At 41.0% G+C, this 16,916-nt stretch overlaps 2 protein-coding genes across 2 annotated transcripts; one reads left to right on the forward strand and one right to left on the reverse strand.

Moving 5' to 3' along the window:
- The first annotated feature begins 2,164 nt into the window (after positions 1-2,164).
- On the forward strand, positions 2,165-7,064 carry LOC311110753 (serine/threonine-protein phosphatase 2A 55 kDa regulatory subunit B delta isoform-like). The gene is made up of 10 exons (XM_084153314.1): positions 2,165-2,329; positions 2,484-2,558; positions 3,384-3,481; positions 3,653-3,818; positions 3,902-4,014; positions 4,130-4,307; positions 4,551-4,715; positions 4,843-5,012; positions 5,158-5,249; positions 5,391-7,064. The coding sequence occupies exons 1-10, from the start codon at positions 2,323-2,325 to the stop codon at positions 5,668-5,670; spliced, it is 1,344 nt and encodes a 447-aa protein (XP_084009440.1). The 5' UTR covers positions 2,165-2,322; the 3' UTR covers positions 5,671-7,064.
- Positions 7,065-8,054: 990 nt separating this feature from the next.
- Positions 8,055-16,694, reverse strand: LOC311110754 (BCL2/adenovirus E1B 19 kDa protein-interacting protein 3-like). Its single transcript, XM_084153315.1, has 6 exons — positions 16,326-16,694; positions 15,794-15,953; positions 15,036-15,096; positions 14,739-14,845; positions 9,053-9,202; positions 8,055-8,737 (listed from the first exon to the last, which is right to left on the reverse strand). The coding sequence occupies exons 1-6, from the start codon at positions 16,366-16,368 to the stop codon at positions 8,695-8,697; spliced, it is 564 nt and encodes a 187-aa protein (XP_084009441.1). The 5' UTR covers positions 16,369-16,694; the 3' UTR covers positions 8,055-8,694.
- Positions 16,695-16,916: the final 222 nt, after the last annotated feature.

A 16,916-nucleotide genomic window follows, 5' to 3' on the forward strand; every position in this document is an offset into this window, starting at 1 on the left:
TGTATTGACTCAGGGGGTTGAATACTTATGTAATGAAGATATATCATTTTTTTGAAATGTTAGAATTTTACTTGCACTTTGACATTAGAGTGTTTTGTGTAGATCGTTGACAAAAAAAATACAATTCAATCAATAATAATCCCACCTTGTAACACAACAACATTTTGAAAAAGTAAAGGGATGTGAATACTTTCTGAAGGTCCTGTATCTCTTCAAATTGTGACTCAAGTTACTAACTTAAGTTACTAAAATGATCAGTTTTGGTAGGCTTAAAGTACACTATATATACAAAAGTATGTGGACACCACTTCAAATTAGTAGATTCAACTATTTCAGCCACAGCCGTTGCTGACAGGTGTATAATATCAAGCACACAGCCATGCAATCTCCATAGACAAACATTGGCAGTAGAATGGCGTTACTGAAGAGTTCAGTGACTTTCAACGTGGCACCGTCATAGGATGCCACCAAGTCAGTTCGACAAATTTCTACCCTGCTAGAGCTGCCCTGGTCAACTAAGTGCTGTTATTGTGAAGTGGAAATGTCTAGGAGTAACAGCGGCTCAGCCACAAAGTGGTAGGCCACACAAGCTCAAAGAAAGGGACCTGAAGCAGGTAGCGCGTAAAAATTGTTTGTCCTCAGTTGCAACACTCACTCGCGAGTTCCAAACTGCCTCTGGAAGCAACATCAGCACAATAACTGTTCGTGGGGAGCTTCATGAAATGGGTTTCCATGGCCAAAAAGCCACACACAAGCCTAAGATCACGCTTCACCATTTGGCAGTCCGACGGATGAATCTGGGTTTGGCGGATGCCAGGAGCAGGATTGCATAGTGCCAACTGTAAAGTTTGGTGGAGGAGGAATAATGGTCTGGGGCTGTTTTTCATTGTTCGGGCTAGGCCCCTTAGTTCCTGTGAAGGGAAATCTTAACGCTACAGCATACAATTACATTCTAGATGATTCTGTGCTTCCAACTTTGTGGCAACAGTTTGGGGAAGACCCTTTCCATTTTCAGCATGACATGACACCTGTGCACAAAGCGAGGTCCATACAGAAATTATTTGTTGAGATCGGTGTGGAAGAACTTGACTGGCCTGCACAGAGCCCTGACCTCAACCCCATCGAACCCCTTCGGGATGAATTGGAAGGCCTACTGCGAGCCTTCCAGCTTTAGGCCCAGCCACTAAGGTAAAACGTAAACAAACCATCTGTGGCAACAAACCATCAGAATCATAACACCCTTCAAAGCAGGATGATACATATGCAAATAAATTATGACTGGTCATTGGTCAGAATAATCAGATCATATTGTGATGTCATGCTGTGGGCCAAAAACTCCATCCCAACTGAACAGGCTAAAATTCCATGTGTAAATTTTTTTCAAAATGCTCTTACACTAAAAGGGCATTATCATTATTTTTACAATTTCAGAGTGTTATTTCAACCTCATTGTGTGGAATTATCATTTAAAAAAACGGAAAATCAATTTGACTGCACTGCCCAATGAATTACTGACTGCCGCCATGTTGACACTGCCGGTGCAACACAGGTAACCACCAGGTGTCACAATAAACACATAAAAAGTTGTTTCTTATAAATATATGTATTTTCCCGCAAATAATATATTATACATTTCATACACATCTTACATTCCATAATATTATTTCAACAAATTATTGTTTATTAAAATGTCTCTAACAGTAGTAGCCAATCACTTGAATTGCTTTAAAGACTCTTTCAACAGGTACGCTTCTTAGGTTACATTTACAACCATACATACTTTACTTTCCACTGCAGTCATCAACATGAGGGGTGAGGATCCATTTGAATTAATCCAGTTTTTCTGTTGTCTCAATTAAATTGCAAGGAGTAGGGCCGAGCCTAAATGTAGACTGACTCAAACATAGACAAAACTGCCTACAGCTGGGGATGAATGAATGGGTGGATGATAGCTGTGGTCTTCTGTAGCTCAATTGGTAGAGCATGGCGCTTGAAACGCCAGGGTAGTGGGTTCGATCCTCGGGACCACCCATACGTAAACATGTGTGCACACATGACTGTAAGTCGCTTTGGATAAGCGTCTGCTAAGTGGCATGTTATTTTTTATTATAACTTAAAGATGCTTGGTGACATGTCGAAATTACGTCATTGTGTTATGCAATATGCGCCATTTTGGATGGAAAAAATCACGGACGATTTCCGTGATCCCTGACTCCTCACTTTGCCTGTGAATGTTGACTATTTTTACCTCACGCAAGTTGCATTGGTTGAATAAGCAGTGCAAGCCGTGTTCAGTAATAGCTAACTCTGCTAAATGAAACAATGGCAGGTAAGCTACTTTTGTAGCCGGGACAGGGTCCCCATACCACTCACTTGCTGCTATGTGGCCTGAATGCAAGTTTTAACTTACACAGCATTTGACTCTAAATGGATTGGTGAACTGACGCTAGCTAAGTAATGATTCCAATATTGTTGTTATGCAGGAGTTGCCGGTGGAAATGATTTTCAGTGGTGTTTCTCACAAGTGAAGGGAGCGATAGATGAAGATGTTGCAGAAGGTGAGTACAGTAACGTTAGCTAGTTAGGTTAACGAGTGAGTTAGCTAACGTTACTAGCGTTTGAGCTAAAATGTGATCAATGATGTGATGCTGTAATCTTATTATTTCGCTAACTACGCCTTTGACTTACTGTCTTTCCACAAACAAAGTCATGACACTGCATGTATATGAGTACCACTGCTGGGCAATGCTGAGTTTGTTTTTCTAACTAGCTAACGTTAGCATGTGAGCTAGCTCTTCTTGCTTGCAAATCAAGTTGGCTAGAATTATTAGCAAGCTGTTTTACCCAAACAACCTCCCCCTGTAACTTATGTCCCGCACATGTATGTAACATATAATAACAATTAGGAAGTCAGAATACGTCTCAATTATTGTAATGTAGGTAGTAAGATAAACGCACTGTCGTAAACTAGCGCGTCATCTTGCTAACTACTGTAGCTAGTTATGTGGGGGCGAGTTTGTCAGTGACGTCAAAGGGCTGCGTCGGGAATATGGCAATTGAACATTCTGAAGCAGTAGGGAGGGAGTCAGTTTGTTTGATTCATTCAAAGTCATAGTCATTTTTCTTGCGTTGACTGATATTGCAACTATTTTCAGGGATGCAAATATTGAAATCCACACGCTGCTCTGTCGGCTACTATGCATAGTGTGTGCACCCATGAAAGTTGCACCATGATTGTTTTTTTTAAATATTGGTTTTGGTGTTATTCTTTACCAGGTGCTGTTCTTTTGCTGATGTGTATCTATTTGATTAGAACAGCCCTTATACATTACACATGATCATGTTCCAGAATCCAGATTTAATGTGACATGTCCTCATTTCAGCTGATATCATCTCAACGGTTGAATTCAACCATTCTGGAGAGTTGCTAGCAACTGGAGACAAGGGAGGCAGAGTTGTCATATTTCAACATGAACAGGAGGTGAATTTTATAATGACAAGCTAAATGTATTTTCATGAACACTGACATACATTTTTGGAGTCAGGTATGATAGGTTGTTATGGAAAGAAAGGCACTGGATGAAATTCTAAATATAAAACATGCTTAATATCCAAGTTTGTCACGCAGTGCACATCTACTTTTCTCTTTCAGTGTAAGAATCGACCACACCTGCGAGGGGAATACAACGTTTATAGCACTTTTCAGAGTCACGAACCTGAATTTGACTACTTGAAAAGTTTAGAAATTGAGGAAAAAATTAACAAAATAAGATGGTTACCCCAACAAAACTCAGCTCACTTTCTACTCTCAACAAATGGTAAGAACATTTTGCTTTAACCTACTAACCTTTTTGTTAGGTTCTCTTCACCCTCAACATACTTTTTTTTTTTTTTTGTACAGACAAAACGATCAAATTGTGGAAAATCGGTGAACGAGACAAGCGGGCTGAGGGTTACAACTTGAAAGACGAAGACGGACGTCTCAGGGATCCCTTTAGAATTACCTCCCTCCGGGTTGGTTTAATGTTGCTTTACCTTTTAAGATTTCAACAGACACTGTACAAGGAAAAACACAGGCTCTGCATGCTTATAGCTTCCTCCCCTGAATAAATCTGTCCTGTGGTTACAGGTACCAGTGCTGATGCCCATGGATCTCATGGTAGAAGCAAGTCCTCGTAGGGTGTTTGCCAACGCTCACACATATCATATTAATTCAATTTCTGTAAATAGCGATCATCAAACGTACCTCTCCGCTGATGATCTAAGAATTAATCTATGGCACTTGGAAATCACAGACCGAAGTTTTAGTATCCTTTTCTGAAAACGTATCAGTCCCCATCATCATGACTTTTAGATGCAAATGTTTGCTTCGTCCAAACTGTCCTCTATTAGCGTATACAGTTCTCAATTTCAGTTTAGATTTAGGTGTGAACACCAAAAGTTTCTTCAATTTCAACTTATTTCAGAAGAGATAGTGAATCGTGCAAGGGAGCCAATGTTTGACGCCTTTAGACCTATTTCAGTTAATTTCCTTAACAGTGTGTTCTCAGACATTGTAGACATCAAGCCTGCCAACATGGAGGAACTGACAGAGGTGATCACAGCGGCTGAGTGCCATCCAAACCAATGCAATGTATTTGTGTACAGCAGTAGCAAAGGCACCATACGCCTCTGTGACATGCGAACAGCAGCACTCTGCGATAGGCACACCAAGTGTGAGTATTCATAGAGCCTTGTTCTCTGCATTCTAAATGATGTTCATTCACAGATAAATTAGTTTAGATTGTCTATTTTCAGGGGTTTTGTCTGTCCTTTTGAATATTTCCACGTTTGTGATTGCAGTCTTTGAGGAGCCTGAGGATCCAAGCAGCAGGTCGTTTTTCTCTGAGATCATCTCGTCCATCTCTGACGTGAAGTTCAGTCACAGCGGGCGCTACATGATGACACGGGACTACCTCTCCGTCAAGGTGTGGGACCTCAACATGGAGAACAGGCCAGTCGAGACGTATCAGGTACCTACATTGCTCTTCCTAGTGATAACACTACCAATAACGGCATCATTTTTAGTGTGGTCCACAATTGTCCAGTTAGGTGTATAGAATAGCTGGAAAGATGCAATTATTTTCCAAATACACTAATCAACATTCTCCCGCTCAGGTTCACGAATACCTTCGCAGCAAGCTTTGCTCGTTGTATGAAAATGATTGCATCTTCGACAAGTTTGAGTGCTGCTGGAACGGTAGCGACAGGTAAGAAACTCTAGCACTTTCTCTGTTTAAGGCATTCTGCAACTACTATGTTGTTATTTGGACAACTTTTCTGCCAATATGTACATTTTTAAGGAGTATCTTTGGAGAATTATAAATTACCCAGGTTCCTTCCTTTCTCAGTGCCATCATGACCGGCTCCTACAACAACTTTTTCCGGATGTTTGACCGGAACACGAGGAAGGACATTACACTGGAGGCCTCCAGGGAGTGCAGCAAACCGCGGGCTACACTCAAACCCCGCAAAGTCTCCACCGGTGGCAAGAGGAAGAAAGATGAAATCAGCGTGGACAGCCTGGACTTCAACAAGAAGATCCTGCACACCGCCTGGCACCCCAAAGAAAACGTCATCGCTGTGGCGGCCACCAACAACCTGTACATTTTCCAGGACAAGATCAACTAAAAAAAGTATTGGGCTCCATCCTGACGACAAGGCTTTACTGTTCCTGGATAGTTAAGCCTAGTGGTTTATCTGTAACAGAAACAAACAGCCCTCTCGTCCTCCTCCTCTTTTTGTTGTGGCAGGAGGTTGATTGGTCGGCCTGTTTTCTTTTGAGTCAGGTTGATTTAGTCTTGGGTGAATCAGTGCCGGGGCCAAGATCGGACCCTGAGAGCCCACCTTGCGTTGAATCAATGGAACGGCACACGCAAGAGGTCAAACTCTTGAACATTGGTGTTTGTGTTGACATTTTCAGCCTTCATTTCATAATCTAACAACCGAACTATGGAAAGCCCTGAAAATGACCTCTTGTCATTGTAACACCCTCATTAAGATTTTTTGGGCTTTCTGAAACATGGATATTTCATGCGTTATAGGCCTACCTGTTAACATTCCCCATTGACCATGCGTTCAGGCTAAAGCACTTGCAACAGGTCGTGAATTTGGAAAGTGGACATCTTCTTTTCTCCACCCACTCCCTCCTATCCCCAATTTATCCCCCAGAAATGGTAACGTTATCTCACTGACTGTATCTATTCAAATACACCTTTATGGTGTCATCCACTTAATAAAAGTAAATAGAACTACAGATGTGTTTTAAAATTGAAATCATGTTTAGAATTGTTTGCATGTTTTTATGTTGTAGTGAGGTGGAAAAAATGTAAAGTCGCACCGCGGTCTTTTGAGTAGTTCTTTCAAGCTATCACTAAAATAACTACTCTTAAGTTTCAGAATCACCATTTGAGACTGACCATGTACAAGTGTCAAGATATGTATTTATGTGTTGCTCTCATTTAAGATACAGGCTGGAAACTTAATGGGAAGAGACGCAAGACAAAGGGATTCTGCAGCCTTAATACCTACGTCTATCAATGACAGCTACCGGTTATGTCCCCAAATGTTTTACAAACCTTATGTGCATTATTTTTTTATTCTATTTTATAGATTTGTCTCATATTACTGCTGCTATTTGCGGCTGTCTGTGAAAACACAAGGTATATAATAGTCAGAGGAAGAGTACTGCACATCATACTGATAGATCTAGTGATATACAGAGTTCCTCCAAAACATGGAAAGTTTATGGTTCTTTGTGTAGTAAGAGCAGGAGATTCAGACAAACCTCTTCTTACATGTGCCCTTTAAATCATTCATTGGGATGCCACTAAAGTCAAAACTGCATACTTTGTTTTCCAAGTTCTATCAATGCAAAAATGATGGTTGAATAGACCTGTACTGATATTAAAAACAGGAACACTGGTAATAAAGCCTATCTCTGTTTAATCATTCTTAACATGGTGGCAGTGTATTCACTTGTTTAATTATGTTGACCAAAGTTAAATAAAATCTAATTGTATTCATCTGCATTATGCCTCCATTACTTTAAATGGGTGAGAATAGTCCTGGAGCTAGATGATACTGTAGATGTCTATTCAATAAGTTGCAGTATTCAGAGAAAATGAGGGAATTCATATGAGTGCTCAAAAAATACAATGTAAGTAGCAAAGATTATTATATGAATGACTTACTGATCATACAAAAATTGGAGACATCTTATTTCACAGTGATATTGACCTATAATTTTCTTTAAAACTGCATGCTAATTACATAACTTGGGATGCTTTAAAACAAGCGCCACTGCAGATGTGGTACCAGGCAATTCTTTGGAGTACCTGAAAGTACCACTTCTTACCATATTCTGTACCAGATATAGTACCAGCTGACACTGTAAAATAAATTACCAAATAAAAACATTTACATTGTTTCGTATTTATAATATACTGTAGTTACGAAAAACAAACAAAACATTTCATCATGATTGTGCTTGAATAGTTTCTACATTTATGGGCCTAATAGTAAAGACATGTATTTTAACGTTAAACATGTATTACCTTTTAATGTGGCATGAACACAACCAGTCATAATGTTTTTATCTGATTGTCAAACAAATCACTTCAAAATTGAGGCTACCTGTGCACGTTCATCCACTCCACTAATTCCAGCATCCAAACAGTGCACTGTGCACCAGCCATTGGATGAATGGAAAGAGACATCTGTTACAAAACACCAAAACGTGTAATGACATTCGGCGATTTTCTTTAGGCCTGCACTCATGTAGCCTGAATTAATTGTGTTGCTAACAAATTGACATTTTTTGTAAAAAGAAAAGTTGGGACACCTGAAAAGGGGCTGAAATACAGGACTCAAATACAAGTGTCTGTTCTGAGCTCATCGGCATGAGGGCCCAGTTGATAATGTTGCAAGTTTGCTAGCCGGCTGAACCCAGTCAATAGAATGTTGCAAGTTTTCTAGTGAAAGCTCAAGACAGACAGAGAGGCAGACAGACAGAAGAGAGATGAATGCAATTGAAAGAACCTGAACCAACTGTCACGGGTTTAAACCATGACAGAGTGGTGGGGGTGTTCATTTCATTTGGAATAAGCTTTTATTTTTGTCTTTACCACTGTAACAGTACACAATAGCATTTTAAACAAATAAATGGTTAAATTAGAGACCCCCCCCAAAGTTGGAATTCACACCCTTCCTTTCACATGTAGCATGAAATTTATTCACATGTAGCATGAAATGTATTCACAACCCCAGCTTTTTTCAAAGAAAATTAGTGCAGGAAATTATTTCACAATTAATATTAATTTACATTAATCATTCCCTTAAGAATAAAAATCAGGCAAACCACAAACTCAATATGCTTAAGAAAACGAGAAACAACAATGCCAATTGGCAGCAGTTCAATATAAAACATCAGCATTCTAAATAGCGAGAGGAACAAGGCACCACAAATCAGTTCCTGATTCAAGACATATCTGGGAGAAAGAAGCAGTCACAGCATTCAGAAGATACAATTTGAGGCAATCAGCTAAAATGGAGAATGCTACATCAACCACTTCTCCTTGGATTCTGAAGTTGCCCCATTTGAAGACATGACAGCTGTATGAGTCACAACAGTGGTGTCATAATGCAGCATCAGCTTCAGTAGGTGCTGTACGTGCTGAGGCGCCTCCCAATGTATATCCTGAGAAGGACAGAATAGCAAAGAAAGGCCATTAAAAATGTTATTTTGATTCAAGTAAAAATGAATCATGGCTGCTCTGAAATATCTATCCATGGCCAGCGGCATGCTTTCACTTAGCCTACTTTTCCTCAACAGGGTAGTGTTTACTTTATTGTATTACAACTCTCTCAAAAGGCATTTCGCTAAAATACAAAACAATTCGACAACCATCTGGGACACCGTACTTTTAGTAATAGTAAAAGGCAGCTTTGCAAGTATTCAATAGACTGCATGTATTTGTACTGTGTTTAAGTTACAAAATGCTCAGTCCCTTACCCCAGGCCAACTGCGAGTATGTGAGAAATGAATAATGAAGGGAGAAAAAGCTTGAGGAAGTCAGGGGAGAGAACACCTCCCTTCTTCATGACGCTGGTCTTCCTGATGCTGAGAGAGGCTGAGTGCCTGGGGTGTTTCAGCAGAAACTCCCTACAAAGACACAACACAGTTACAGTGGCTTGCGAAAGTATTCACCCCCCTTGGCATTTTTTGGGGGGTTGTATCATTTGATTTACACAACATGCCTACCACTTTGAAGATGCAAAATATTTTTTCTTGTGAAACAAAACTTGTGTGCATAACTATTCACCACCCCAAAGTCAATACTTTGTAGAGCCACCTTTTGCAGGCAATTACAGCTGCAAGTCTCTTGGGGTATGTCTCTACAAGTTTGGCACATCTAGCCACTGGGATTTTTGCCAATTCTTCAAGGCAAAACTGCTCCAGCTCCTTCAAGTTTGATGGGTTCTGCTGGTGTACAGCAATCTTTAAGTCATACCACAGATTCTTAATTGGATTGAGGTCTGGGCTTTGACTAGGCCATTCCAAGACATTTAACTGTTTCCCCTTAAACCACTCAAGTGTTGCTTTAGCAGTATGCTGGAAGGTGAACCTCCGTCCCAGTCTCAAATCTCTGGAAGACTGAAACAGGTTTCCCTCAAGAATTTCTCTGTATTTAGCGCCATCCATCATTCCTTCACTCTGACCAGTTTCCCAGTCCCTGCCGATGAAAAACATCCCCACAGCATGATGCTGCCACCACCATGCTTCACTGTGGGGATGGCCGAAAAGCTAAATTTTAGTCTCATCTGACCAGAGTACCTTCTTCCATATGTTTGGGGATTCTCCCACATGCCTTTTGGCGAACACCAAATGTGTTTGCTTATTTTTTTCTTTAAGCAATGGCTTTTTTCTGGCCACTCTTCCATGAAGCCCAGCTCTGTGGAGTGTACGGCTTAAAGTGGTCCTACAGTGGGGGAAAAAAGTATTTAGTCAGCCAACAATCGTGCAAGTTCTCCCACTTAAAAAGATGAGAGAGGCCTGTAATTTTCATCATAGGTACACGTCAACTATGACAGACAAATTGAGATTTTTTCTCTCCAGAAAATCACATTGTAGGATTTTTAATGAATTTATTTGCATATTATGGTGGAAAATAAGTATTTGGTCACCTACAAACAAGCAAGATTTCTGGCTCTCACAGACCTGTAACTTCTTCTTTAAGAGGCTCCTCTGTCCTCCACTCGTTACCTGTATTAATGGCACCTGTTTGAACTTGTTATCAGTATAAAGACACCTGTCCACAACCTCAAACAGTCACACTCCAAACTCCACTATGGCCAAGACCAAAGAGCCGTCAAAGGACACCAGAAACAAAATTGTAGACCTGCACCAGGCTGGGAAGACTGAATCTGCAATAGGTAAGCAGCTTGGTTTGAAGAAATCAACTGTGGGAGCAATTATTAGGAAATGGAAGACATACAAGACCACTGATAATCTCCCTCGATCTGGGGCTCCACGCAAGATCTCACCCCGTGGGGTCAAAATGATCACAAGACCGGTGAGCAAAAATCCCAGAACCACACGGGGGGACCTAGTGAATGACCTGCAGAGAGCTGGGACCAAAGTAACAAAGCCTACCATCAGTAACACACTACGCCGCCAGGGACTCAAATCCTGCAGTGCCAGACGTGTCCCCCTGCTTAAGCCAGTACATGTCCAGGCCCATCTGATGTTTGCTAGAGTGCATTTGGATGATCCAGAAGAGGATTGGGAGAATGTCATATGGTCAGATGAAACCAAAATATAACTTTTTGGTAAAAACTCAACTCGTCGTGTTTGGAGTACAAAGAATGCTGAGTTGCATCCAAAGAACACCATACCTACTGTGAAGCATGGGGGTGGAAACATCATGCTTTGGGGCTGTTTTTCTGCAAAGGGACCAGGACGACTGATCCGTGCAAAGGAAAGAATGAATGGGGCCATGTATCGTGAGATTTTGAGTGAAAACCTCCTTCCATCAGCAAGGGCATTGAAGATGAAACGTGGCTGGGTCTTTCAGCATGACAATGATCCCAAACACACCGCCCGGGCAACGAAGGAGTGGCTTCGTAAGAAGCATTTCAAGGTCCTGGAGTGGCCTAGCCAGTCTCCAGATCTCAACCCCATAGAAAATCTTTGGAGGGAGTTGAAAGTCCGTGTTGCCCAGCGACAGCCCCAAAACATCACTGCTCTAGAGGAGATCTGCATGGAGGAATGGGCCAAAATACCAGCAACAGTGTGTGAAAACCTTGTGAAGACTTACAGAAAACATTTGACCTGTGTCATTGCCAACAAAGGGTATATAACAAAGTATTGAGAAACTTTTGTTATTGACCAAATACTTATTTTCCACCATAATTTGCAAATACATTCATAAAAAATCCTACAATGTGATTTTCTGGAGAAAAAAATTCTCATTTTGTCTGTCATAGTTGACGTGTACCTATGATGAAAATTACAGGCCTCTCTCATCTTTTTAAGTGGGAGAACTTGCACAATTGGTGGCTGACTAAATACTTTTTTCCCCCACTGTATGTACAGATACTCCAATCTCCGCTTTGGAGATTTGCAGGTCCTTCAGGGTTATCTTTGGTCTCTTTGTTGCCCCTCTGATTAATGCCCTCCTTGCCTGGTCCGTGAGTTTTGGTGGCAGGTTTGTTGTGGGCCATATTCTTTCGATTTTTTAATAATGGATTTAATGGTGCTCTGTGGGATGTTCAAAGTTTCTGATATTTTTTTACCCAACCCTGATCTGTACTTCTCCACAACTTTGTCCCTGACCTGTTTGGAGAGCTCCTTGGTCTTCATGGTGCCGCTTGCTTGGTGGTGCCCCTTGCTTAGTGTTGTTGCAGACTCTGGAGCCTTTCAGAACAGGTGTATATATACTGAGATCATGTGACATCATGTGACACTTAGATTGCACACAGGTGGACTTTATTTAACTAATTATGTGACTTCTGAAGGTAATTGGTTGCACCAGATCTTATTTAGGGACTTCATAGCAAAGCGGGTGAATACATATGCACGCACCACTTTTCCGTTATTTATTTTTAACAATTTTTTGAAACAAGTTATTTTTTTAATTTCACTTCACCAATTTGGACTATTTTGTGTATGTCCATTACATGTAATCCAAATAAAAATCCATTTAAATTACAGGTTGTAATGCAACAAAATAGGAAAAACGCCAAGGGGGCTGAATACTTTTGCAAGGCACTGTACAACTGGGTTAGTAAACTTTAGCTTAAATCAGTGATTACAGGGATTTTTCTGCCATTTAAATCCTTGGGTGGGCCACCTAAGCGTATTTTCGCGTTGCCTAAGTCCAAACAGTAGGTATGGAAAAACCCTTTCAGTGTAAACTTAAACGACTAAAACCAGATCTAAAGTATGTTTAAGTGATAAAGCCCTCGAAGCTGCTGTTTGGAGGATATATTGGATATATAAACCGTGCCAATATATCCTCCAAACATCGCCTTCGAGGGCATTATCACTTTTATACAACGGCTTACCAACATATTCAAATAATGATTTACAGTGAGGGAAAAAAGTATTTGATCCCCTGCTGATTTTGTACATTTACCCACTGACAAAGAAATGATCAGTCTATAATTTTAATGGTAGGTTTATTTGAACAGTGAGAGACAGAATAACAACAAAAAAACCAGAAAAACGCATGTCAAAAATGTTATAAATTGATTTGCATTTTAAATTAGGGAAATAAGTATTTAACCCCCTCTCAATCAGAAAGATTTCTGGCTCCCAGGTGTATTTTATACAGGTAACGAGCTCAGATTAGGAGCACATTCTTAAAGGGAGTGCTCCTAATCTCAGCTTGTTACCTGTATAAAAGACACCTGTCCAAAGAAGCAATCAATCAATCAGATTCCAAACTCTCCACCATGGCCAAGACCAAAGAGCTCTCGAAGGATGTCAGGGACAAGATTGTAGACCTACACAAGGCTACAAGACCATCGCCAAGCAGCTTGGTGAGAAGGTGACAACAGTTGGTGCGATTATTCGCAAATAGAAGAAACACAAAAAAACTGTCAATCTCCCTCGGCCTGGGGCTCCATGCAAGATCTCACCTCGTGGAGTTGCAATGATCATGAGAACGGTGAGGAATCAGCCCAGAACTACATGGGAGGATCTTGTCAATGATCTCAAGGCAGCTGGGACCATAGTCACCACGAAAACAATTGGTAACACACTACGCCGTGAAGGACTGAAATCCTGCAGCGCCCGCAAGGTCCCCCTGCTCAAGAAAGCACATATACATGCCCGTCTGAAGTTTGCCAATGAACATCTGAATGATTCAGAGGAGAACTGGGTGAAAGTGTTGTGGTCAGATGAGACCAAAATCGAGGTCTTTGGCATCAACTCAACTCGCCGTGTTTGGAGGAGGAGGAATGCTGCCTATGACCCCAAGAACACCATCCCCACCGTCAAATATGGAGGTGGAAACATTATGCTTTGGGGGTGTTTTTCTGCTAAGGGGACAGGACAACTTCACCGCATCAAAAGGGGCGATGGACAGGGCCATGTACCGTCAAATCTTGGGTGAGAACCTCCTTCCCTCAGCCAGGGCATTGAAAATGGGTCGTGGATGGGTATTCCAGCATGACAATGACCCAAAACACACGGCCAAGGCAACAAAGGAGTGGCTCAAGAAGAAGCACATTAAGGTCCTGGAGTAGCCTAGCCAGTCTCCAGACCTTAATCCCATAGAAAATCTGTGGAGCTGAAGGTTCGAGTTGCCAAACGTTAGCCTCGAAACCTTAATGACTTGGAGAAGATCTGCAAAGAGGAGTGGGACAAAATCCCTCCTGAGATGTGTGCAAACCTGGTGGCCAACTACAAGAAACGTCTGAACTCTGTGATTGCCAACAAGGGTTTTGCCACCAAGTACTAAGTCATGTTTTGCAGAGGGGTCGAATACTTCTTTCCCTCATTAAAATGCAAATCAATTTATAACATTTTTGACATGCGTTTTTCTGGATGTTTTTGTTGTTATTCTGTCTGTTCAAATAAACCTACCATTAAAATTATAGACTGATCATTTCTTTGTCAGTGGGCAAACGTACAAAATCAGCAGGGGATCAAATACTTTTTTCCCTCACTGTACATATTTCCATTAAAAGCGTTATTTTGATTAATTTATTCATACTATTTCATCCTTCCACAAGATATAGTCGCGACACAAATCTAGGGTTGCTACCCAAGCCGGCTGGTCGTTTGTTCTATCGGTTCGGTTGCCAGAGATGGGACCCAGTCGTTCAGTCTTTTTGTTCTTTATCTATGGACACGACCCAGTTGTTCGTTCTAAATGTTCAATTTCCATACTGGCTGGCAATGTTCTCATCCCTTGCTTGCTAGCTAGCCAACTACGGCTAACTTACAGTCCATAAAAATGATGCTGATTCATGATTTCGACTGGCTGAGAAAAGCTGCCTGTCTGTCTGTCTGTCTCATCCCGACTCGTTCATTACTACGGGACAGCTGGAGATCGAATTTGAATATTGAAACAAAGACCCTTCTCTGTACAATTCAGCTGTGCCGACATGTTCTCTCTCTACATTCCATTTCCATCTTCAGCATTATGAACATTGGGCCCTACTGTATATAATTACAGGGTACTACGCACTTTGGTGGGTTGTTCTCAGGACGACTGGACCAGTCCCAGATCCAGTCAGCATTCTTCTTCAGTAGATTCTCTACTTCCCGGATTCTTTCTTGGTTATCTTCCTCAGACTGAAATCAATGTAGAAATGCCTTAGTAAACAACTTTAGAACTTCCCACATTGGAATCATAAACATGTTTGTACTATTCACCTAATGTAAAGTCTGGTATTATCCTGAATTATTACCTTCTGAACGTCACAATACATATAAGAAGAACAACAGAAGACAACCTTACAACCCCTAAGGACCATGTATTTACCTGTGAACTGTTTCCCTCTGAGCCTCTAAACAGAAGAAGAGGTGTCTGTGACCTAAGCGGACTGGAAAGATAGACAATAAAGATGACTCAGGATATCGTTAGAACTTTTTAAATGTGTGTTAGGTAATCTGCTAAGATGGGGTACCAAGGCTTTGCCTGGAAACCAGATGTTGAATTGCATTGAATTGTACGTCGGGCAAAAATGAGCATTTGAATCAGGAAAGTTTCCTCTCACAACCCAAAATGTTTTAAAAAATTAGATTTTAACATACTTTACCGGTTTGCCCGTGCTGTTGGTCCTTTTGGCAGTAGGAATGTGAGACAATATATCCCCAGAAAAGTATAATTACATCAACTTTTCAAAGAGATGGTAGTGCGATCAGATTTCTATCACCTGAAGCATGTGCACAAGATAAAAATACATGCGGGAGAAGCATGCATTCTTGCCGAGCTCCTGCATGTGTTTACATGGTTCTCCCATGTAGGGCTTTGAAAAGTGTATTTAATTATACTCTTTTGTGGATATATTGTCTCACATTCCTACCCCCAAAAGGACCAACTGCACGGGCAACTGGTAAAGTAGTTTAAAATACAATTGTATTCAACATTCTGGCTTGTAGAGGTCATGAGTGGTAACTTCCCTGATACAAACACTAATTTCTGCCTGACATAGAATTCAATACAATTCAATGTCAGGTTTCCAGGGAAACTAAGGCTCAGCTAAGGCTCAGCACAGTAACCATTTCCTTTCCCCATACCTGTCGCATTGTGAACTTCCTCTTGAGGTACTCCTGCTTGACTCGTGTTGGGCGTCAAGTAGTAACTTCTCCAGGTCTACATCAAGAGGGGTTGTTGAGATCTGCTCCTGGCTCCCCTGACTCCCACTGCCAGTGTTATAGTGCAGCTCCACCCAGGAACCTGTGGATACATATTACCCACAGATAGATAGAAACTAGTTTGACAACTTAGCTAACGTTAGTAGCTAGATATTTTCCTTTGTAGCGTTTAGTGTTGAATCTTGCCAGTCAGGAATGAACGGAAGTTTAACGTGATCCAATTCCGTAAGAAATAGATTTTTGGGACTAAGTTAACAGTCATGGGGCTAGTTAGTTAGCTATTATTTGACAAGCTTTAACAATATTCCCCTGACCTGACAACTTCCAGTTGATGCCAACATTAGCTAACTAGGTAGCTAGTTTGTTAGTCAGCTACATAGACTTACATAACAATTATTTGTGGCCAGCTAACGTTAGCTAAAAAAGCTTGTTTGATGTTAGTTACTGTACTTACCCTGCAAGCTCTCCTTATACGGAATTTCCTTCTGAAGCGACATGTTTATTTAAAAAGTGTTTAAATCTACAGATAGAGCTCTGTCGACGAACTATAAAAACGTCTGGTCTTATTTTAATCGATCACACGAGTAAGCGCTAGAAGTTGTTGTGCAACACTACCAGGCAGCAGGAAAACAATGATAACGAAATGTTTTGTTGACAATGGCCAAGTGAAATGTGATTGGCTAGTAACTTATGGGTGGTCGTTGGTGAACATCACGCATGCGCTGCTCACATGTACAGTATGAGCACAGAGTGTGTACTGTCTTTGGTCAGAGAAGAAGAGGTGAAGAGAGAGTCCCAACTCGGCGGAAATTTCGTCTCCCTCCAGTAGGTGGCGTTTTTCCGCCCACCAAGCGATGTGTTTTTGTATGGAGGTCAATGACAGTGTCGAATTTGGTCAACAAAAAATGAATGGCTTATTTGCTGTGTCAGGTTTATTTGATTTAATATACGTTTCGTAATGCTTAGGTTGTTACGAGTGTACTGATATAAGTAGGACACGTGACATCCCCGCAACCTTTAGAGAAAAAAAAAACTTGATATCAGA

This window comes from Coregonus lavaretus (genome assembly GCF_964263955.1).
Source record: "Coregonus lavaretus genome assembly, chromosome: 36".
Taxonomy (NCBI): domain Eukaryota; kingdom Metazoa; phylum Chordata; class Actinopteri; order Salmoniformes; family Salmonidae; genus Coregonus; species Coregonus lavaretus.

What these genes read in the sequence shown, in the direction of transcription:
- LOC311110753 (XM_084153314.1), top strand. An exon ending in CTTTCTACTCTCAACAAATG is followed by an intron (nt 3,819 to 3,901) that starts GTAAGAACATTT and finishes TTTTTTGTACAG; the next exon opens with ACAAAACGATCAAATTGTGG. An exon ending in AATCACAGACCGAAGTTTTA is followed by an intron (nt 4,308 to 4,550) that starts GTATCCTTTTCT and finishes GTGTGTTCTCAG; the next exon opens with ACATTGTAGACATCAAGCCT.
- LOC311110754 (XM_084153315.1), bottom strand. Translation starts at nt 16,368, where the DNA reads ATGTCGCTTCAGAAGGAAATTCCGTATAAGGAGAGCTTGCAGG. An exon ending in GTATAAGGAGAGCTTGCAGG is followed by an intron (nt 15,954 to 16,325) that starts GTAAGTACAGTA and finishes ATGTATCCACAG; the next exon opens with GTTCCTGGGTGGAGCTGCAC. An exon ending in ATACTCGCAGTTGGCCTGGG is followed by an intron (nt 8,738 to 9,052) that starts GTAAGGGACTGA and finishes TGTCCTTCTCAG; the next exon opens with GATATACATTGGGAGGCGCC.